The sequence below is a fragment of the Psammomys obesus genome, unplaced genomic scaffold (assembly GCF_907164565.1).
Source record: "Psammomys obesus unplaced genomic scaffold, mPsaObe1.curated_primary_1811, whole genome shotgun sequence".
Lineage (NCBI taxonomy): Eukaryota > Metazoa > Chordata > Mammalia > Rodentia > Muridae > Psammomys > Psammomys obesus.
In genome coordinates this window covers 1,530,926-1,554,497 of record NW_026594014.1, presented here as the reverse complement: position 1 = coordinate 1,554,497, position 23,572 = coordinate 1,530,926, and the positions used below count along the sequence as shown (strand labels likewise).

At 46.7% G+C, this 23,572-nt stretch overlaps 3 protein-coding genes across 4 annotated transcripts in view; 2 read left to right on the top strand and 1 right to left on the bottom strand.

The window, feature by feature from the left end:
- The window catches only part of LOC129684585 (zinc finger protein 431-like), a 58,882-nt gene extending 47,290 nt beyond the window's left edge, over positions 1 to 11,592 (bottom strand). Inside the window, 1 exon segment of the mRNA XM_055617796.1 lies at positions 11,488 to 11,592. Within this exon segment, the coding sequence (XP_055473771.1) occupies positions 11,488 to 11,490 (3 nt within the window). The 5' untranslated portion in view covers positions 11,491 to 11,592.
- Positions 11,593 to 11,786: 194 nt separating this feature from the next.
- Positions 11,787 to 17,527, top strand: Ankrd24 (ankyrin repeat domain 24). The gene is made up of 3 exons (XM_055617793.1): positions 11,787 to 11,881; positions 16,153 to 16,284; positions 16,919 to 17,527. The coding sequence occupies exons 1-3, from the start codon at positions 11,819 to 11,821 to the stop codon at positions 16,985 to 16,987; spliced, it is 264 nt and encodes an 87-aa protein (XP_055473768.1). The 5' UTR covers positions 11,787 to 11,818; the 3' UTR covers positions 16,988 to 17,527.
- Positions 17,528 to 18,323: 796 nt separating this feature from the next.
- Positions 18,324 to 22,712, top strand: Ebi3 (Epstein-Barr virus induced 3). 2 transcript variants are annotated; one of them, XM_055617781.1, is made up of 5 exons: positions 18,324 to 18,796; positions 19,405 to 19,528; positions 20,125 to 20,303; positions 21,888 to 22,042; positions 22,344 to 22,712. In XM_055617781.1, the coding sequence occupies exons 1-5, from the start codon at positions 18,730 to 18,732 to the stop codon at positions 22,497 to 22,499; spliced, it is 681 nt and encodes a 226-aa protein (XP_055473756.1). In that variant the 5' UTR covers positions 18,324 to 18,729; the 3' UTR covers positions 22,500 to 22,712. The 2 variants fall into 2 exon arrangements, with proteins under 2 accessions (XP_055473756.1, XP_055473757.1); XM_055617782.1 differs by having other exon boundaries at positions 19,375 to 19,528.
- Positions 22,713 to 23,572: the final 860 nt, after the last annotated feature.

Sequence of the window (23,572 nt, the reverse complement as noted above, 5' to 3'; positions counted from 1 at the left end):
GGGGACATCCTAGGAGAGGGGGACAATCAGATCCAGGCCCCGTGGCTCTCTCTCAGGTCTAGGAGTCACAAACTGTGAGCTCTCTGCCCATTATACAGGCCCTCAGTTCAGTGCAGGCCCTCAGTTCCAGGGACAAGTAACCCCACAGCCACATAACCTAAAGAAAGGAAGCGCACACACACACTCTATCACCACCAACATCAAAATAACAGGAAGTAACAGCAACTGGTCATTATTATCTCTCAACATCAATGGCCTCAAGTCCCCAATAAAAAGACACAGGCTAACAGAATGTATATGTAAACAGGACCCATCATTCTTTTGCATACAAGAAACACAGCTCAGCAATAATGACAGACACTGCCTCAGAGAAAAAGGGCTGGAAAAAGGTTTTCCAAGTAAACAGACAAAAGAAACAAGCTGGAGTAGCTATTCTAGTATCTAATAAAATAGTTTCAACCAAAATTAATCAAAAGATATTGGGAAGGACACATCATACTCATCAAAGAAAAAATCCACCAAGCTGATGTCTCAATTTTGAATATGATGTGCTAGGGAAGGTTAATTGAGAAATGAACTAATTGAAATGAAAATATGGGGAAATCCAGACAGTATTAGAAAAAAGCATGCTATGAGAATAGTACATTTACTTGAGATCTAGAGGCATTTTCTTTTGTATTTGCATGTCAGCTTGTGACATTAAGTATGTGTCACATTAGGATTATAAATATGGCAAGTATGGTGGCTTATGACCTCTATTCTAACCACTGGAAGGCAGAGGCAGAGGCAGATGGATCTGTAATTCTTGTGCCACCTAGGACTTACACTGTGAGACACGGCCTCAAAAATTGTGTGTGTGCCTATCAGAATGGCCAAGATCAAAAACTCAAGTGACAACACATGCTGGAGAGGTTGTGGAGAAAGGGGAACCCTCCTCCACTGCTGGTGGGAATGTAAACTTGTACAACCACTCTGGAAATCAATCTGGCGCTTCCTCAGAAAACTAAGAATAGCGCTTCCTCAAGATCCAGCTATACCACTTCTTAGGCATATATCCACAAGAGGCTCAAGTACACAATAAGGACATTTGCTCAACCATGTTTGTAGCAGCTTTATTTGTAATAGCCAGAAGCTGGAAACAGCCCAGATGCCCCTCAACTGAAGAATGGATACAGAAATTGTGGTACATCTATACAATAGAATATTACTCAGCAATGAAAAACAAGGAAATCATGAATTTTGCAGGTAAATGGTGGGAACTGGAAAGGATCATACTGAGTGAGCTATCCCAGGAGCAGAAAGACACACATGGTATATACTCAGTCATATAGACATATAATATAGGCTAAATCTACTACAATCCGTATTAAAGAAACTAATCTAGAGGGAGGACTCTGGCTAAAATGCTCAATCCTCATTGAGAAAGGCAAAGAGGATGGACATCAGAAGAAGAAAACAGGAAACATGTTAGGAGCCTCCCACAGAAGGCCTCTGAAAGGCTCTGCCCTGCAGACTATCAAAACAGATGTTGAGACTTATGACCAAACTTTGGGCAGAGCACAGGGAATCTTATGAAAGAAGTGAGAAATAGTAAGATCTGGAGAGGACAGGAGGTCCATAAGTAGAGCAACAGAACCAAAAAATTTGAACACAGGGGTCCTTCCTGAGACTCATACTCCAACCAAGGACCATTCATGGAGATAACCTAGAACCCCTGCACAGATGTAGCCCATGGCAGTTCAGTATACAAGTGGGTTCCATAGTAATGGGAACAGGGACTGCTTCTGACATGAACTGATTGGCCTGCTCTTTGATCACCTCCCCCTGTGGGAGGAACAGCCTTACCAGGCCACAGAGGAAGACAATGCAGCCACTCCTGATGAGACCTAACAGACTAGGATCAGAGGAAGAAAAAGAAACCCTCCCCTACCAGTGGACTTGGGGAGGGGCATGCCTGGAGAAGGAGGAGGAAGGGAGGGATTGGGAAGGGAGGAGGGAGGGAACTAGAGGGGGGGATACAAAGTAAATAAAGTGTAATTAAAAATAAAATAAATTTAAAAAATAAAAAAAGAAACTATCTGAAGACTGTAAAAAAAAGTTGTGTGTGTATATATGTATATGTATACATATATATGTATCTATGTATAAACATATGTATACATACGTATGTATATATGCATATATATATACACACAATTTTTGAATATATATACATACATATGGAATGGATAACAAACAGAAATTCTTTGTTGTAAAGAGACGACTCCCTTGAATATGATTCTTGAAGATTATGAGTATATCCTGTGAATTTATTTTTCTCATATAAATGGTCCTCATAATTATTTGAATGCTTTTATGTTGTAAAAAAATCAATGTTTAGGGTTGGAAAGATGGCTCAGTGGTTAAGAGCACTGCCTGCTCTTCCAAATGGACCCAGGTTCAATTCCCAGCACCCACATGGCAGCTCACAATTGTCTGTAATGCTAATTCCAAAGGATCTGACACCTTCACAGTAATGCACATGAAATAAAGTTAAATAAATTGTAAAAAAAATCAATGTCTAAATTTTTAAAAAGTAAACCTGTTGTTTTAAAATTAGAGGGATGTAACATTTAAATTTTTCTCTGGAGATATGTTCATCTGTTAAAAGCACATATTGCATTTGTATTGAACTCAGACTGTACTCCAGCACTTGTATCAGGCTGTTACACAAAGAAACCTTGACTCAAAATTCAAAATAAACAAAAGAGTAAACAGCATTTACTTAAGGGACTGATTGCTTCTTCGTTTTTTTGTTTTTTTTTTTTTTTTTGAGACAGGGTTTCTTTCTGTATTCTTCTCTGTCCTGGAACAGACACACATCCACCTGCCTCCGCCTGTAAGGTGTTGGGATTAAAGACTTGAGCCACCACTGCCCAGTTTACTTACGGTTTGTTATTGTGGTTTTGTCTAGTTTAGTTTTTGTTCTGAGGAAGGCTCTCTCACTGTGGAGCCCTAGCTGCCCTGGAACTCACTATGTTGACCAGGCTGCGCTTATACTCACAAATGTCTGCCTCTCTCAGTCTGATGAAATAGGAATAATATGGAAAGCACGTAGAACATGAATTGTCTGAAATAGGGGTGCTCTTTATAAGCACCACTCTTAGCCAAAAATTCATGGTTCTGGGTAGGGCCGAAATCTGCCTTCCAGAACAGTTTCTTTCCTTCTTTCCACCTGAAGAAAACTCCAGCTGTCTTGCTGAGCCATTGGGTCTAAGGCTTTCATTTCTGCCTTTTCCAGTACTCCTCAACCCTCCCGCACTTCTACTTCCCACTGCAATTTTCGAGTTGCACAGCCAACTTTGCTACCCTTTAAGAAACCAGAGAGTGGAGCGCTACTCCTTGTTCTTGTTTGCCCTTTTCAGGCAGTTTTTGTTTCTCCATCCAGAGTTTTTCCACCTGCTCAGGCATTCTCCCAACATTTTGGAAATGGAATATGGCGGGGGGGGGGGGAGAAAGAAAAACAAAACAAAACAAAACAAAAATCCCCTTCAGGAGCTAAGCAGAGGTCATACCAGTGAGAGCAGCCACAGTGAATTCTTTGCTGACATCTGGAAAAGAAATATGATTCCCTTCATGCCCTGCAGTTTCCTCTACATTTTCCTCCCTCCATCCAACTTGAGCTATTTAAGCAAGCCCCTGCATTTCAATAAATGAGTTTTCCCTGACAAAAATCTACCAGGTTGTTGCTTATCATTGGTACTCTAGACCCTGCTCTCCAGTTCCTCCACATCCTGAGACCACTGGTGTGGTATGTGAGACCACAGCTCCACTACGTCCTAACAGCACTGGTGCTCGAAGGCCTATCAGGGGCAGGGGGCCCACAACTGGTCCCAAGGACCCTTTGGAACACACATTAGAGCACGAGTACTCCCCACCAAGGCACAATGACATATTGCCTTGCTACCCCAACCTAAAGCTCATCTGATTCTTCCTTCCTCCTTTACTTTTCATTGGAGCCATCATGAGGAACTGACAGACAGAGACAACTGATAATTCATGCAAGGATGACTCCTCAGCATTGACTAAAGGCCCTTAGTCCTCTAGTCTGATCCCTACATCCTTTTCCACATCAGCAAACACACATCTCTAAATCTCTCTGAAAGAACCCAGCCATGCAACAATCAGTTAAAAGCCCTGAGATTGGCAGATGGTCTTAAATTTGTGGGCAGGCTCACACCTGGTTTTAGTGGACTCCCCTGGAACTCCTCCAGTCCGGGAATAGAACCCTTTGATGACAGCTTCCCTACTTTTTTGTCTTGGAAAATTCTGCTTCTCACCAAGAGTCCCATATTAGGGCCCTTTGGACACTCATCAAGCTGTAGGGGATTAAACTTTCCCAGAAAGAAGCAATTTCCTTCTGATAGGAGGTCCTTGGAAGATCTCCAGTGACTCCTATGACACTGAGGTCTGGATGGACCCAGGGGGCTTACACTGCATAAAGGCAAGAAGTCCAAGAAGGGACACACCCCTTTGTCCTCCCCATCACTGCAGTACAAGAGGATGGCATTCATGCCCACTAGACCAAATCTACTCTCCTGAGGCTAAGTGCTGCTCTTAACACACCACATGACTGACTGACTGACTGGCTGTCAGTACTCCTTACCGAGCACCCTGTTCCTTCAATGGGAAGATTTATATAGAAATGAATGCTTCCCACAGATCAGAAAAATCAAAATAAAAAACAACAAAATATCTCTTGAGGCTTCAATGAGCTTTTCAGACAAAGTAACTTCTCCACAAGAAAACAAGAGGCTACCCAAACTCTTTATTGTTGGACTGAGTACTTTGATTGTTAAGACCAACTTGCCCTTTTCTGAAGAGCCTTTTTTTGAGACCCAACGGTCAGCTCAACTTGCTGATGTAAAAGAACTGCTTTAGACCCATCGTTGGTCATCTCAACTTGTTGCTAGCATAAAAGAATCTGTGCAAAGTCAGGTTGACCATAAACTATATTTATGTTCAAGGAGAAACTCTATGGCCTTGCCACTCCTGGAAGCTGCCAGGCACACTTTCAAGGCTAGCTAGAACTGGTTAGCGAAAATAACTTTAGAGCTGACCTCCCTGTACTCTATACACCCCTCTGTATGTGCTGACTATGGTTTTCACTTTTTAAAAGCTTTTTATTTACCTTTCTTTTATGCACATTGGTGTTGTGCATGCAGGTCAAATCTTGGAGTTGCAGATAGTTGTGAGCTGTCTCACAATGTGGGTGCTCAGATTTGAACCTGGGTTCTCTGGAAGAGGTCAGTGCCCTTAACTCTCTCCAACCCCACAGTTCGTATCTTTAAAAGCTCTAAAGAACATTTAAAGCACATTGACTCTAAAGAACATTTGACATTGCAGTTCGGCCCCCAAATTTGGCTGCATCCCTGATGATTAGTTGGGATGTGCGTTCAATAAACAATCAGTTCTGAGACTGATGTCTAGAGGTTTATGTGGCTTCCTTTGGACACCAACAGATCAAGTATGCCTTTGTGCTCTTCAGGCCTGGGATCACATAACCAGCCCCTTCTACATTCAAAAACAGGAATTCCTCACTTCTCTTCCTCCAGCAAAAACCGGAGAAACCTCTCTCTGGCTTTGTTCTTAGAACAAAAAGGAGCACAGAAAGAAAAATCCCTGATCCTGTGGCTAGAGAAATCCTCCATAAAAGATTAACTTGAGAGGGCGTGACCTCAGAACACCAGCTGGCATAGCAGGTTTAAAAAATAAACATTATGTAATTGGATAGTTGCCACTCAAGACATTGAGAAGGCTTCCCATAAGGCTGCTTCCTTCACCCAGGTCTTCATGGTAGCCCTTATGACAAAAGAAAACGGTCTTAAATGTAGAAAGCAGAGACACTGGCAGGGCACGTGTCCTAACTCTGGACCATCTAAGGGCTTGGAAGCCACTCCTCCTAAAACCATCTGCCATAACAGATTCCATTGGAAAAAGAATGGTTGTTCTACCTGTGATAAAGATGGTAAGCCCCACAAGCCTTTAGACACTAAAAGGGGCAACCCTGAGCCCTGACAATGAGAAGGAAAACCCATAAAATCCTGTGGGTCACTAACATTTTGGAAGGCTCAAACCCCAAACGCAATATAAAAATTGGGGGATAAGCATTTAAACACCTAATTGACACTGGAGTAGACAGGACTGTATTTAAATGATCTGAGGTACCACAGCACTGGGAACTAATCCCTAGGTGACAACTAATGGGCACAGGAGGCTCCTCCTGGGCATATCCCACAAAAGAGGCCTTCAAATGGAAGTATCCAGATGCTGCATTTGGCCTTATCAGATCGCTTACCAAGGACCTGGCCACCAACCTGTTGGGAGAGAGATATCTTAGAAACCCTAGATGTGCTCCTTAGTAGCATGGAAAGTAAAAGCATCCAGATAGAGGACTATGACAAATGTCCTCCAAGGGTCATCCCAATTCTAGGAGCCATTGTTAGACCTGATACTCCCTGCCTTGACCGGTCTCTGATGAACCCATCTGGGTTGAACAATGGCCTTTACCCATGAAGAAATCAGAAGCTCTTACTCAGATCATTAAAGAACAACTCTAACTCCAATGTATCCTTCCCAATTAAAAGGAATTCTGGGGGATGACAGCTATTACAAGACCTGTGGGCTACCAACAAGACCATGAAAATCTGGGGATCCCCTCAAAGGAGCCTTCCCTTTGTCTCCGCAATCCCGCCAATACTCCACTATTGGCCACAGATAGTAACAACTATTTTTCCTCTACTCCCCTACGCACCAAAGACTGTCAATATTTTGCCTTTTCAGTACCCCAAAATTAACAACTCTGGGCCAGTCTCCTGACATCAGTGGGGAGTCCTCCCCCAAGGGATGGCCAATAGCCCCACTATATGTCAGGAAGTGTTTATTGCTGCCCTGAAACCATATTTAGAAATAGGAATACACATATATCATTATATGGATGATATCTTGGCCTGGGAAGATCAAAACACTTTACCCCATGACCTCAAAGACTTACTTGTCCCTGTTCTAACAAAAAATAGGATTCAAAACAGATCCTAGTAAGATACAATTCATTCCCTCCCCTATTCTTAACACACAAGCCTGTTTTAACATTCCCTCAAGTGCTCAATCTCAATACCCTCCAGAGTTTCTTAGAAAACCTCAACTGGCTCCAGCCATAGCTGTCTATCACTACAAAAACCCTACAGCCTTTTTGATTTCCTAAAGTGAAATAATCCCCCAATCCCAAGGCTCACCTCCCAGGTCAAACAAACCCTTTCAAGATTAATGTGCAGCTCTAGGACATGTCCCTGGCCCAATACACAACAGACACAACTGTCCAGCTCCTCATCTTCCACCCTTCCCTCACCCTCATGGAGGCCCCATATCAGTCTAAGAGAATTTTGGGATGGCTCCACACTACTATTAGCAGCGCTCCTGGCCTCCTAATAGAGATTGACGCCCTGGCCTCTGTCATAAAGCTAGGAAGACAGGGCCTTACAAACACAGGGTGAAAAACCAGACATCCTCGTGGCCCCCTTTTCTTTCTCAGATGTCCAACAGTTACTTAAAAATTATTGCCACTTTGCCATCAGCGTGATGGGGTTCTCTGAACAAATTAATAACCATTATCCCAATGAGAAATTCTCTGCTCAGCCACTGTTAACATGGCTGGCCCCCGTCATCTCTTTTCACCAAAACCAATCCCTGAGGCCCCTTCCCTCTTCACCCAAAGAGGAAGATGGAAGGCTAAAGTCATGCTTTTCCACCCTGAAGATCAACCCCAACTATTAGTTTCCAGGAGCTCCCTGGCCACTCCCCAAATTCAGGTATGCTATGCTGTCTACATTAAAGAGAAAGACGGCCCTTTCAGCTTATTTTTTAATGCCAGGTCTACTGTTAGCCTCCTCGCCTGAATGCAGATCTTCTGTACAGTCAAAAAGAAAAGCTCCTCTACCCCCTGGTCATGAGACAAAAAAGAAAAAAGAAAAAGAAAGAAAAGAAATCTTCATCTCTCTGCTGGTTAAATTGGGACATACCACATCTCACTGGGAGCAGGGAACCACAGGAGTGGCTCTGGTACAGACCCACCACCTTTCCTATCTAAATATTTGTTGGAGGCATGTGGCTAAGAAAATTTGCATAATTTACAATAATACATATTTTCTGGTGCTATAGTGGAGGCTACAGATGAGAAAACCACAATATTGAAGGACACTGTGAAAGTTCTGGAAGGTAATTTTCATGTGCAAGGTAATACATGTGAGCCGCTAAAGAAATGTGAGTGTACGCAGAAGCTTTAAGGAAAAGCCACAGTGTAGATAAGCACAGCTTTGTGATGATTGTTAAATTCTCACAATACCATGTACATCAATGTCAGATAGCTGGTCAGTTCAGCAAGGTATTCCACTAACAAGTAATACAAGGAAACAGCTTAAGACATTACTTTAGTACATTATTTTAATCATAAACACATGATAGCCGTGTAGAACTGTCCATCCATTTAGTTTCATAACAGGGATACTTATTGAAAAAAGGTTACTGTATGTTCAAGACCTTCTATAAGAAAATCATTCATATTAAAGCTGGTTTTCCTGATATACTTGTAGTGTCTAAACACTTTTAGTGAGAGGAGCAGTTTATAAGAGACAAAAAGGTTGCTGCGGGGGGACACATGAATCCCTATGTCATATCTCTATAAGACACAAAAGGTTAGACTATTTGAATAAAATGATCGTTTCTAAGTCTCCTTAATTGTTATTTGTCATTGTTATTATTTGTTACTCTTCCTTAAGAGGTGTATCATCTATCATTCTAGATACACGCCATTTGAGTTCTTGCTGCCAAACTTGACAGCCTCAGTTTCAGAGCTGAACACAGAAGAATCGAGGCCCCTTAAAATGCGCAACTTTCTTCTTTAAAGGAAAGGCAGCACAGAGATGATAACACCATAAGGAGTTCTAGCTTTGGATGGACCCGGGCCCCTGCGAACAAAGCAGCAGCAGGTTCTGGATAAAGTTGCTTTCTGGGACTATGCATCTCCTTGCCTTTTCCTTCCACAGTTAAGTGCTTTGCTCGGTGGTGCAGTGCTCTTAAACAACCTTTTTCATGTGTCCAAAGAACGGGTGCCCTCTCTTTACTGACCCTCATCTCCCTGATAATTGCTGCCTCTGTTTCAGCACAGGACTGTCACCTGAACTTACCTACAGCTCTTTTTCTTTCCAGACCACACAGGTTTCATTCATTTCTGCTCCTGCTGTTGCTCTTTTGCCCTATGGACCTGCATGAGTCATGAGTAATAATAACCGTGCCACAGACCAAATGGTTAGTCTAGAGATCAGTCCATTATTATTTCAGTTAACCTTACTTGATTTCACAGGATATGCACAGAATAGAGAGATTTCAAAATATTACATGAACAACCTGTCTCAGTAACTGCTCTGTTGCTGCTAAGAAGCACTCTGACCAAGGCAACTCTGACAATGGTATACTTCTGAGACTGATTAGAGTGACAGAGGGTTACCCCATCATCACCTTGAAAGGAAGCATCATGCTGGGCAGGCATGGGGCAGAGAGTTACACCCTGATACACAGGCAGGAGGAAAGGAACACTTGCCTTGCACTGGTCATCTGAAACCTCAAGCCACAAACTAAGGAAACAAACCTACTCCCACAAGAGCACAACTATTAATTTTATACAGTTAGTTCTACCAACTGGCGAACAACCATTCAAAACTAGAAGTGTGAGGCTATTGAGCTAATATAAACCATAACAGGAATATAACTTAAGGAGAAAAGAGCTCTAAAGAAAATGAGTGAAAGATAGTAATGAAAATAAAAAGAGGAAAAGGGAGAGAAAGAAAGAGGGCCCAAAAGAGAAACTGAGAAAGAAGAAACTATTTCCTCCAATTATGCAGCAGCCAACTCCTCTGGCTGGGTTACAGGCTTCCTTAATAATAATAACCTTCCCTACCCTAAGAAGAGACTAAACAACTGGAGCCCTCCAAACTTAGGTTTAAGAACGTATCTTTCTCTGAGCGCACAGTATTACCCCTCAATACTCAGTTCCATCGGAGAACCTGGGATATTTTGCTTCAGGTCTGATGGAAACAATGAAGACAGACTCTTGGCATGCTTACGTGTGACTGTTGTAGATGATGCCATCAAGAAACAGCATTTCTAACTGTGCAGAAGCGCCACACAAGCATACTAAGATTTTAAATTTGACCCAACTATTTTACCAGGTGGAAATCTGAAAGTTTTAAGTTCCAGGCAACATGGAGGGTCAGAAACATGTCTGACCACAGCCCAGAACATAGCCAACTGGAGTAAAATAGGACCAAGCAACATCTTGTGTCTTGGAACTGAGGAGTTGGTGAAACACCTGGATGGCCACGCTTGGCTTCCAACAGTTATAATCTGTGAGGTAAGACATATGCATGGACTCAACCGTTTCTGCCTGAGGCCACGGAAATCTTTCCTCTGTTCCTTAGCTGTGAGGAGTCTACCTGCCTAGACCATGCCATGGGTACCATCTCCTGTATTCACGCTAACCTCTCAAAAGTGTCTCTATAAAGAAAAGGCTGTAACACTGTACATTCAACCTTGGAGAAGTGTGGATCCAACTGGGACTTGTGTCTGGTGGAGGATGGGCTCTCCTTAGCAGGAGCTGAGCTAACCTTGAGTAGAAAGCAGCCGTGTGGTTTGCTGCTATCTTGGCCATTATGTCAATATTGTTTTACAACAATACAAAATTTTAGCTATGGATTCAACAAATGTTCAATAAATGTGTAACAGTTTTTGCTTCCAAGAACAGAAAACTGATGAGAAAAGGTAATTATGAAAAAATGATGACCAAACAAAATTGGAAAAATATTGAACACACTGACATCCTCCACTTCAAAACTTCAAACAGAATTGTATTAAAGACCCTACTGTCTGGGAAAAATAAAGCGATAAACAGAACATGAGATCAAAACAAGAAAGAATGAAAAACGCATTTAAAATAAAGTAAATGGTGACGAATGAGGCCAGGAAACCAGGTAAGTCTGGCCTTACTAACACACTTGCTGGACCACCACAGCCTCTACATACAAATGTGTTAATAACGCACTTTACACCTTCAAGAATTAACTGCGGACTCAGTGTCGAGGACCACGTGCAGAACTTCTATTAGACGCTAAAGAGAGCTCTGCAAGACAGCAAATCTGCCTTCCCCGGCGATAAGGAAAGCAGCTGTGCTCTTGCCCGTTCTTTGCAGGGTGACGCCAGCAACAAGGATGTTTTCACTCATGGGAGCGCACTAACTCATTCACCAGTGCCTCTTCCGCCAAGGAAGTGCAGGAAAATCACAGAACTCACAGCACCTCTCGGAGGGCCGAGTCCGGCCACTGGTTCCCGCATCCCGGGACCAACCCTACGCCGGGTGCCGCGGCTCCTCCCGGCGTGGGAAAGGCGGACCCCGCTCACCATGGCGCGGATTCCGAGCTCGCCCCGCTCTCCTCGCAGCTCCCGACAGCGGGTTACAGCACGGCACACGGAACCGCGAGAAACTGCCTCAGTCCTCAGCCGAGCCTTAAGTATGGCGGACCGGAAGTTCCCGCCCCGTTCTGAGGGCAGGTGCGTCCGGCGACCCTGATTGGCTACTGAGTCCTGAGTGACGGGAACGTCTCTCTTAGAGACAGAGTTCATCTCTCTTAGGGACGAGACATGGCGCGGTGTTTCCACTTCAGGCACAGACCTGCCCCAGACCTGCCGGGATTGGTGTTGCAGGAAAACTTGGGCCTGTTACTGTCAGGCAATGGCACCAACCTATTCTCAGGGACCTAGGAACGGCTATGTGCTCGCCTGCCGCCGCCACCAGGTGCCCAGAGCGTGCTGTCGCTTAAAAAACAAGCCCGCACCCAAGCTTGGCGACCCCTTTGTCCCCTGTGCACGCCCCCTTTCTCTCCTCTCCTGCCCCCTCTCTTCCTGTTTGTCTGCCTGTGCACAAGTCCACTTACCTGCCTCTGCCCCTTCCCCAGAACCTAACTCCTCACTTCTCCTCCCCTCCCTCAATAAGCACCAGGTCTGTTCTATGTCGTAATTTCTCAGGGGCACAGCTTGGCTCGGTCGCCAAAGGACTGTGCCGCATTTTATTTCATAACAGCGACCGGACTGCAAAGCCATCCGTGCACCACTCCTGCACGGAGTAGGTACTGCCCCTTTGTCGAGGCACAAGGTCTCTAGCACGCACAGATTATTACAGGGTTTTCTTTTTTTAATTTATTTAATTTTTATTTTATGTGCATTGGTGTGAGGGTGTCAAATCCCCTGGAACTGGAGTTACAGACAGTTGTGAGCCGCCATGTGGGTGCTGGAATTTGAACCTGGGTCCTTTGGAAGAGCAAACAGTGCTCTTAACCAGTGAGCCGTCACTCCAGCCCCGCACGCACAGATTATTAAACACTGACGTGGAATGATCCTCCTGCCTCACAACTGAAAGGGCGCCCAGTTTATCCAGGTCAAATTTAAACTGATTGCTATTCACTAGGCATCAACAGTTTTTAAAAGGCTCACCTGGATTGCTCACACCTCTCTCAGTTGAACATTGGTAGACAAAACACTAACACTTCCCCAGCCTTCTGTGGTAGCACAGGCCTGTCACGCTGCAATTGGGCGGTGGAGGCAAGACATCAAAAGCTTAAGCCTTTTCTACAGAGCGAGTTCGGGACAGCCAGGACTGCTCAAAGAAATTCTTGCTCTAAAACCCAAAATAAAATAGAAGCATGGCAACAAATGAAGAGTTTTTCATGGAAATTGTTATCGCCAGGGCACTTTCTTTTGGATTAAACAAATCTACTATGAGATGGCAAAGGAAAAAAAAATCAAAGAAAGAAAGAGAGCAAAGAAATTTGTAATAAAATGAATAATAATCGTGAATACAGGGTCTGTCCGTCAGATCAAATCCTTAGCAGGATGGATCAAGGTCTGTCTCTGTGTTATGCACTTTGCCTCAGGCCTGCCTAGGCAGTCCTTACAAGCATCCAGAATGAAGACTGAGTCTGTTCTATAGCCATCAGCTCTTTACTGGGCTCCTTTGTGACAGGAACAATGTATTGTGGCCCTTCTCACCTCTGAGATCTGGGACCTCAAGAGAGGGCTGTTCACCACCCTTCTGGGCAGTGACTCCCTCAGGGGCTAAGATGCTGGATGCCATGTGTGAGTGGTCCACGTTGCTGTCCTGTGACACTCACATATGCTTTGAGAAGTCCACACAGGTGACAGGTAAATGACAACCACCATGGCCAACCTCCTACTGTGGTGCTGTATAGATGTGGGACAAGCACCAGAGGGCTTAGCTGCACGTCTTCCATCTGACAGACCCCACCAAACAGTCTGAGATTCACCACCAAGCATCGTTGTCATGCTGTACTGTCTTACAGCCTCCATAGCCTGAGCTTTTAAACCCCAGACAGGCCACAGCTTCCTCCAGCCATGCTGGTGAGCTACTCAGGGCCTTCTTGCCTGGCAGGTGAAGTGATACCTTGCTCCTTTCCTGCCCTTCTGTTGTGCTCCTAGGCCTGTGTCCCCAGCACCTGAAGCAGTGAGCACAGGAAGCTGGGAATGACTCAGTGATGGAGCCCCCACAACCCAGGACCTGCACTCTTAGGGGAGTGTACCTGAAGTCAAGGGGTTACCCAGTAGGAACAAAGGAAGTGTCTGCTTTGGCAAGGTCATCCCTGCCTCCAAGACCCCGATAGCACTGTGAGTGAGGTGAGGGGCTCCCAACAACCCAGCTAGAAAGCAAAGTGGCTTGAACCTCTGCTGGCACCCGCCACCTGCTCAGCCAGACCTCAACTCATTTCTGGGGTACTACTGTTTTGGCTAGGAAACTGAGAAAGAGCAAAAAATATCTGCCGGTTTCTGGGCTAGCCAAACTTCAGGTTAGCATTTGGGAATTTGCTGATTTTCGTTTTTGTAAAAAGAAATTTTTAGGGGCTGGAGAGATAGCTCAGAGGTTAAGAGCACTGGCTACTCTTCCAGAGGTCCTGAGTTCAATTCTCAGCAACCACATGGTGGCTCAAAACCATCTATAATGAGGTCTGGTGCCCTCTTCTGGTGTTCAGGTGTACATGCAGGCAGAACATTGTATACTTAATAAATAAATCTTAGGGCTGGATTGATGGCTCAGTGTTTAAGAGCATTGTCTGCTCTTCCAAAAGTCATGAGTTCAATTCCCGGTGACCACATGGTGGCTCACAAACATCTATAATGTGAACTGATTCCCTCTTCTGGCAGATGTAAATGCAGACAGAACACTCATATGCATAAAATAAATAAATCTTAAAAAAAGAAATTTTTATTTTAAAAATATGCATTATAAATGTTCAATCTTTTAATTCATTATTTTATACAAAAGGCCCATCAATGTTAACACAGGATTTTAGTCAATTCAACTCTGTGAGATCAAAGTGAGTTCTTTTACTTTGTTCTTTCATATTTACTATGGAGCCTCTTAATATTCTGATTAATTATTCATATTTCATTGTCTTCTTAATGTTATTGATGAGAAGTCTAAATGGATATACAGATTTATTTTTCTCTCAACTCTGCATCATTAGAGAAAATAAGTAAAACCAAATTAAGCATTAGTTTTTTTATTTGGTTTGGTTTGGTTTTTTGAGACAGGGTTTGCTCTGTAGCCCTGGCTGTCCTGGAACTTTCTGTGTAGACCAGGCTGGCCTTGAACTCACAGATATCTGCCTGCCCCTGCCTCCCGGTTGCTGGGAAAGCATTAGTGCTTTTACATTATACTCCTATGTTTTATTTTCTTAGATTCTCACTCTGTAGCCCTGGCTGGATGGGCACTCACTATGTAGACCAGGCTAGCCCTGAAATCATGAAGATCAGTTTTCCTTTGCTGCAGAGTGCTAAGATTAAAGGCATGCACCACCATGCTCACTTGTATTAATTCTGCATATTTAGCGACCAATTAAAAAGAAGCTACATGTAGCACATAACTGTGCTCTGTACTGTGAGGTTTAAGCAGGCCTGGGTTACAAGCCAGACCCTATCTCACAAAAGCAAATAGAAAAGTGTGCATAGCCTTTGCTACCCGAGTTTTTGGTCCACTAGTGTTATTCACTGTTCTGTAGTCCTCAAGGTAATAACATCGTAGCTTTGCCAACAAGTCCACATTCTGCTTTTTTGTTGTTTTTGTTTATTTGTTTTGTTTTGTTCTTGGAGACAGGATTTCTCTGTGTAGCCTCAAATGTACTGGACTCACTTTGTAGACCAGGCTGGCCTTGAACTCACAGAGATCTGCTTGACTCTGCCTTTCAAAGTGCTGGGATTATGGGCCTGTACCACCAGACCCAGTTCACATTCTGCTTTTCTGACATCCCTGCCTGGAATCTGAAGGTGCTGAAGCAGCAGCCAGCAGCAGTGGCAATGGCATGAGAATCCCCGTCCTGCTCCCTTACTGCTATCTCTGCTGTTTTGTGGAGGAATTTTATCCTGTGTCCTGCTTGCAGGCCTTCTACACTGAAACCCACACTAATACTTGACTGCCAAGTTCAGTCACACTATCTGATTTCTGGCTCAGGTAATCTAGATTCCCAGGGCTCCTTATTTCTGCCTGAACAGCAGGCGGAGTCACATGCTAATGGTGATTACAGAATGGATGCACAGTTGTTGATAGCCCCTGATGGGCCTGAGGTACAAGTGGGGATTATTGTCACAGCTTGTAAACAAATGCTAAAAGGCCTGGAAAGCAGCAGGAGATGGGTGGCTGAAGATGGCTTTCCCTTCCAAGAAACCCTCCTGGGGTCAGGTATCTAAACATTCCAGCACAGCGAGCATCTGGCAATTTCAAAGCATAAGCTTCTGTTTATTTACACCATCTTACTTGTGAACATAAGAAAGCCATGATGACAACAACCAAAAATTCTATAGTGACTCTTGATCTTTTGGAGGGTGCATTGAGTGAAATGCTTAAAGTTTTCAGCCCTGGGCTGTACGAATACAAACACTGAGTCAGCTTGGCTCCAAGCCTGAATCTATGACCCTTTCCAAGCTGCCCAGTACAGGTGCAAAGGTCCCTGGTCCTTGCTTGTCTCAGCATGGCTGCTCATGAAGCCCTTCTCTTACCAGATCACATATCTGTCCAAAAAAGTCTTCATCCTGAAGGAGGCTCTGAAGGTGCAGCAGACTGCCCCATCCAGATCTGAAGAGGAAGAGGATGCCCTGTGTGTCCAGGCGACAGCCATGCAGCAGGGCATGGAGGTACTGGCTATGTAGAGCAGGGACAGGTGATGAGAGCCACAAACAGACCAGTGAGAGTACAGACAGGGTCCAGGCTGGTCAGGGCACTTCAGGGACACATCCCTGACTTAGCCATTACTCAGGGGCAGAGAAGTGGTATGGGTGTGTTTCACTGTGGAAGGCTCTCTCTTCTTGTCATTCTACTCCCTTCTTCCCTTATTCTTCCTGTCCTCCCCTCTTAACTCCCAAATTTCTTTTGAGGCAGGGTCTCATATAGCCCAGGCTGACCTCATACTCACTATGGAGCCAAGGATGACCTTGAGTCCCTCACCCCTCTGCCTATCCTTCCCTCTCCCCTGTGCCCAGGTGCACCACAGCCATCTCCTGTATGCCATTCAGCTGAGGCCCCTAGCTCCTGGTCCAATCTAGGTGTGTCCTCTGTGCTTCATCATTCTTCTGTCACAACCTGGGCCTCAGTTTCCCCTTCTGTTTTATGCCAGCCTTGTGGCTTCTGGGAGCATCCTTGTCCACTCATCTACCTCATGAGCCATTGACTCCCTTGGGCTTAAGGATAGGGACTTGCAGGGGACAGAGGATCACACACCAGGTACTCCAGGGTGTGTCTCTGCCTCTGTCCCTTTCCTCCTCACTTCAGGGACAGATGGACAAGGACATACAGTGCATTCTCAGCCAGATCCTGCAGATGCAGCTGCTGCAGAACTGATGAAGACTCGGCTCAGAAGTTCAGTTTCCATCCTTCACCTCTATGAACTGAAGCCTCAGGGAACACCTTCCCCAGCCAGGAACCAGTCAGGAACAGCACTAGAGGACAGCCTGGGATCTTACTAAGTGTGCCCAGCTGACCCTCACACCATGGCTCCCTACACTCTGGCCCTCTGAGGCCCATCAATCTCCACCTGAAATGTTGCAACTCTGGACATGTCACCTAGGAGGATCACCCATCACCCAGGAGGATAAGCTCACTGTAAAGGGGAAACACAACCAGTGTGGAGCACTGGGTGGGGCAGAGATGGAGCAGGGAGGCTAGGAACAGTCTGAGCTTCCGGGCCCAGTACACAGTTATGACAAGAAAGACAAGTGCAAAACAGTATTTAGAGAAACCAGGGAATGGAATTGTGGCTCAGGGGTGAATCCCTTGCCTTTGACACCACAGGAAGGTGCTGGGGGCTGGCCTGGAGTACTTGAGGCCTTGGGCTCTGTTCCTGTCAGTGCTAAACAAGTGAATAAATGAGCCCAGACTGGATTCTCTCATTCTTCATCATTTCAGTACTTTTGTTCATCTTGGGGTTTTTGGTGGGTTGGGTTTTTTTGGTTGGTTGGTTGCTTGGTTTGGTTTGGGTTTAGGTTTTGTTTATTTTTATTGTTTTGTTTTGTTTTCTGAGACAGAGTTTCCTTATGTAGCTCTGGCTATCCTGGACTTGCTTTGTAGACCAGGCTGGACTTGAACTCACACAGATCTACCTGCCTCTGCCTCCCCCCCATTTTTTTTTTTTTTTTTTTTTTTGGTGGTGGTACAGGAGTGTGTGTGTGTGTGTGTGTGTGTGTGTGTGAGAGAGAGAGAGAGAGAGAGAGAGAGAGAGAGAATTGAACTCAAGGGCCTGTACCCTCATCTTCTGTGCTTTTCCCTTTTCTTCATTTTGAGATGAAGGTCTCCCCATGCAGCAGGCTGGAGTTAAATTCACAGACATCTTCCTGTCTCAGCCTCCCATGTGCTAGGATGACAGTGGCTATTGTCATGACTAACATTCCATTTTTCTCTGTCACTTTCCTGGCAGGGCCCTTGCTCCAACTCTCCCTCTTTCTGGGAAAACCCCCCAAATCCCCAGGAGGCTCTGGGCTCTTTTGGTGCTGAAGGGACTCCTGAGGCCTGGAGTTCCCGGACACTCTAGCCTGTCCCTGGGGATTTCCTTGGGTGTTCTGACATGTCATGCACAGTTCAGAGTGTCCCTGGAGTTGGGGGCTATCTGGAGGCTGCAGTTGCTCCCTGTTGTCTGGGGCCTGAAACAGTTTGGGGGACTGTGGGTGGTGAGGGGGCACCACCCAGTGTCCCCGTCTCTTTCTGTCCCACTCTCCCTGTGTCTCTGTTTCTGCTTCTCTGTCTCTCTCTGTCCCCTCCTCTCCCTGTGCATCTGTCCTCTGCCTCATGTCCCTTCCTGGGGCTTCCCCATTGGCCGGAAGGAACGCCACCCGGTGACTTCTCCCTTTTGGGGCCCTCCCCCTGTCCCACTGCAAAGCCTTTCACACTCACTCACACACATACACATACACACACACACACACAGCAGCTGGTAACAGCGGGGGCTCCTGTCACCATCACTATCTCCTGCCCCAAATCCTGGGTAACTGAGCCACACTGGGCAGGTCCTCACTGGGCAGGTCCTCATTCAGGGCCAGTCTCCCTGTGCGGGTCCCTCAACTCTGCTCCAGAGAACAGAGCCACAGAGCATGTCCCAGCTGCTCCTCCTGTCACTTGCCCTCTGGGCCAGCTGCTCCCCTGGTAATACAGGGACAGGTAAGTGGACACACTGGGGACTGAGGCACATGGGCAGAGGGTACTAGCCCTCCATTTTCAGCCTTAGCTTTTATCTGGAGTCAGGCGGGAACTCACATCTATACCAATGGAACCTGTTCATATTCAGCTATATGGATGGGGAAACTGAGGCACCGAGAGACAAAGCCTCATTTATTCAGGCAGAGGCACCTTTGAGCTTAGAGATTTGTGTTACCGGACAGTTGACTCTCAGCAACCTTGAAGCTCCACCATTGCGACTCAACAATGGTGAGTCAGAAACACTAGGAGATGCCGGGTGCCATGGCGCACACCTGTCATGCAGCACTCAGGAGGCTGAGGCAGGAAGCTCAGGAGTTCAAGGTTATCCACAGTTCAAAGGCCAGCCTAGGCTACATAGACCCTCCTAACAAAGTAGAACAAGGAAAAAAAGAAAGAGAGAGATAAAGAAAGAGAAAGGGGGGAGAAAAAGCTCAGGTTTCTCTTCTAGAAAATGAGCTCAGTTGAGGCCCTTGGGTTTTGGAGGAGACATGGGAGCTCATGCTCCCATGCATAACAGGGACATACAGTGCACATGTAAGCTCATGCTCCTCTGTGTTCTGTGGCCCTAGTGGCTCTGAGCCAGCTTAGGGTGCGATGCCGTGCTTCTCGGTACCCCGTGGCCGTGGACTGCTCCTGGACACCACTGTGGGCTCCCAACTCCACCACAGCCACATCCTTCATCGCCACTTACAGGTCAGAGCATGGAGAGGGTTCTGGACAAGGTGGGGAGATTCCAGCGTCTTGATGGTTAGGATGTATTTTAAATTGCCACATACAGCAGATGTGATATGAAAGGGGTTTATTGGATGGATGTGGAGTGGGGAGAGAGAGAGAGAAACGGGGAGGGTGCCCAGGAAATGGGGAGAAACCAAAGCAGAATGAGCAAGAGAAGAGAGAAGCAGAGAGAGGGGAATGAGAGACAGAGAGACAGGAAGAGAGAGATTGCAGGGTGCCCCAGGAGAGAAACCAAGGCAGAGAGAGCAAGAGAGCAGGTGGGAAGAGCAGACATAGGACGCTGTCAGGACCCTAGAGGTCCCAAAGGGCAGCTGAACTGCCCGCACAGCATTACCCTGATCCATTCAGGGTGGACGGCAGCGTGGGCCTGTCTCTAAAACATCAGAGTGTGAGTGTAGGTACTCTAGGGAGTTCTTCAGAATCCACAACCCCAGTGTTCCCCTGAGCGTGTCGCCCTGGGAGTGTCCCCTTCCCAAGGTCAGCTGTGGGTGGGCGGGGGCCCCAGGAGCACCCATGTGCCTTTTGTGACTCCCCCAATGGTGCTTCCTACGCAGACTGGGTATCACCACCGCACAGCAGAGCTGGCCCTGCCTACATCCGACCCCGCAGGCCACCTGGTGCACCATCTCCCACGTGCACCTGTTCTCCATGGTGCCCTACGTGCTAAATGTCACTGCGCTGCACCTCAGCAGCACCCGCAGCAGCCTCCTGGCCTTCGTGGTGGAGCGGATCAGTGAGTCTCTACCCTCCCCAGTCCTACCCAGTTCCCATAGCCTCCAGCCCAGCTCCACTCCAGCCTCACAGGCCTCCTGCTGCTCCCCAACACCCAGGGTTCCATCCTACCCCAGAGCCTTTGCAGAGCTTCCTTCTTTGGCCTTCTTAGGTCTCTGTTCAGGTGTCAGCTTCTCGATGAGGCCTCCCCAAAAGTGTATTATTAAACACAAGTGTCTGTTAAGAGAGGAGGAAAGCCAGGGGTGGTGCTCAGGCCTTTGATCCCAGAGGTGGCAGACCTATGAGAGTTCAGGCCAACCTGCTCTACAAATCATGCTCAAGGGAAGTCAAGAGAGTCTCAAAAAGGAGGAGCAGCAGCTGAGGAAGGTCAGTGAAGAACTACCTGCCCTCACAGGGATAAACATGGAGTCTCCACAGGGTCTGACTACTCCATGCCTAGGTATCTGCTCAACAGGAATAAAAATGTTCATCTCTACACATCCGTGGCAACCTTATTCACAGTATCTAGAAGGGGAACAGCCCAGTGCCACATGTCCTCCTGTGAATGGACGCACAGTGTCCATCTACACAGAGGAACATTACTTGGCCCTGAAGAATGAGATTCTTCTGCCAGCCAGTGTGGAGGGACCTTGAGGACACTGTGCTCAGTGAGCACCCCAGATATAAACCACAGTGTGGGCTGCAGGACAGGGAATCTAGCTAGAGACAGGAGAACTGTGGGTGCTGAGGGCCCCAGGGGGACAGGAGAGGGCTTATGGGTGTAGGGCTTGTGTTGGCATGAAGGAATTCTAGCAGCAGGCAGAGTAATGGTAACACTCACTGCACCAGATGTTCTCCAGCACAGTCCTGTGTGATCAGAACGGTGTCTCAGAAAAGCCCTTCATCCCTCTGGGGACTTGCACTCTGAAACTTTCTCTGCCTGTGTGAGCACCATGACTTCCGCAGTGATGAGAGTGACTCAGCAAATGCTTGTTCCTTGAGCAGATGGATGAAACGAGTGAATGCATGCATGCCTGACTTTATGAGTGCCCAATGAATGCATGGATGATTTAACGAATGACGCATGACTGACATAATGAGTGCATAATAGACGCATGAGTGACAAGAGTGAATTAATGAACGAATGACAGGAGTGAGTGCATAAACATTTGAATGACTTAATGAGTGAGTGAGTGGATGGAAGCATGAATAATAGAGTGAATGAGTCAATGACCTAAGGACGGGAGAAATGAGTGCCTTCATGACTTAATGAATCAATGAACACGAGTGAGTGTATAAACGAATAAAAGACAGTGAATGAGTTAATGAACCCATGAACAGATCTGCACTAGAACCAACAAATCAACAACTTCATCCGTGAGCAGATGCCTGAGGAAAGGAGAGAACTGGTGAAGGATTTAGTGAATAAGTGAAGCCATGAAGTAATGGTATAAATGGACGCGGAAAGGACGGAGCGAATGAATGAATGGGTGTCTGCGATGAGAGTGACTGTGGGCATGAGTGAGAGGAAGGAAGGAAGGAAGGAATTAGCGCGTGATGGATGAACCGGTGGAGCTGCTCCTGACCCAGCCCCTGCTCTACGCAGTCAAGCCCGATCCTCCGGCAGGCGTGCGGCTGCGCAAGGCTGGGCAGAGGCTGCAGGTGCTCTGGCATCCCCCTGCCTCCTGGCCCTTCCCGGACATCTTCACTCTCAAGTACCGAGTTCGCTACCGGCGCCACGGCTCATCCCACTTCCGCCAGGTGAGGCTGAGGGGCAGGGGGGGTCAGACACATGGTCTGGGAAAGGAACGAGCCCCAGGGAGCCCAGAGGTGGACGCTGGGTGAGACTGGGTCCCACTGGGAAGCCTCCTGTCTCTGCCTCTCACCTCTCTGTGGGAGCGCTGAGACTAGAGATGTGATTCTGCTGCTGGCTTTACATGCTTGCTGGGGATTCGAACTCACAGCAAGTGCTTTACCCACCAAGACAGCTGCCAGCGCCCCGCTGCATCACGGTCCTTCCCACTTCCTCCCTGCAGTGACCTGACATCCTCTCTCCCTACAGGTGGGACCCATTGAAGCCACGACCTTCACCCTCAGGGCAGCGCAGCCCCACACAAAGTACTGTGTCCAGGTATCAGCCCAGGACCTCACAGGCTATGGGAAACCAAGTGACTGGAGCCTCCCTGGGCAAGTAGACGGGGCGCCCCAGAAGCCCTGACGAGGAACAGGGTCCTTGATGTCAGATCCTGATGTCATCTACTTGAAGGTGGCTGGGTGGCCTGGCCTGGCTTCAAATCCTGACATTGCATATGCTGAGCTGCTCAGAAGTATAATTAAACTCTCTGGACCTCAATCTCCAAACCTGTGGGGATGATCTTTCTCCTTCCACCAGTGCGGGGCTTCGTAAACTGTACATGTGATTTAACCAGAAGAACCAATTAAATAAGAATTATTACTCTTGTCATCATCATCATTTGGTTTTTTTGAGACTGGGTTTCTCTATGTAGCTCGGGCTGTCCTAGAACTAGCTCTGGAGACCTGGCTAGCCTCGAACTTATAGAGGTGTGTCTGCCTCTTCCTCCTAAGGTATGGGATGAATTATTATTAATTATTATCTGACAATAATTATTATTAAAAGTAAGATTCATAGTGTCTTTGTCCACTTTTAAAATTTAAATATTTTATTTCCAAATATGTGTATGGGGGTATGTGCAGTGCCCACTGAGGCCACAAGAGGGCGCCAGAACTCCTGAAGCTGGAGTAACAGGCGCAGGGTAGCTGTTGGGTCTACACTTGAAGAGCCGGTGCTCCAGCCCTGGAACACCTTTCCAGCCCTGCTTGTCCATTGTGTCCACGCAGTGAGTGACTGTGGGTTGTCTGTGTTCGTGGGCACACAGCACACCTCAGGACCTCAGACCTACAAGGCAGGACTTCACCTACTGAGTCATCTCCCCAGGCGCCCAAATAAGGCCTTTAGGATGGACAGAAGTTGATGTGGCTCCAGGGTCAGGACCCTGGGAGGACCCAGAACGGTGCTAGCTTCCAGAAGAAACCCATGTGGCAAGTGCCTAAAAGTGAAGGGTCGGGGAGCATGTGGGTGGGGGAAAAAGGAGAGGACAGAGCAAGGTACGAGGCCCTGCAAAAGGGGGAGGAGGGATTACAGTAATTGAATGATGGGGAACACACACACCATGAAATGAGGCTAGCGGGGGAAATGGTAGCAAGTTTAAAGCCAGCCTGGAGACCCTGTCTCAAAAAGACCAAAAGAATAAGAAAAGAGGGAGGAGGGGG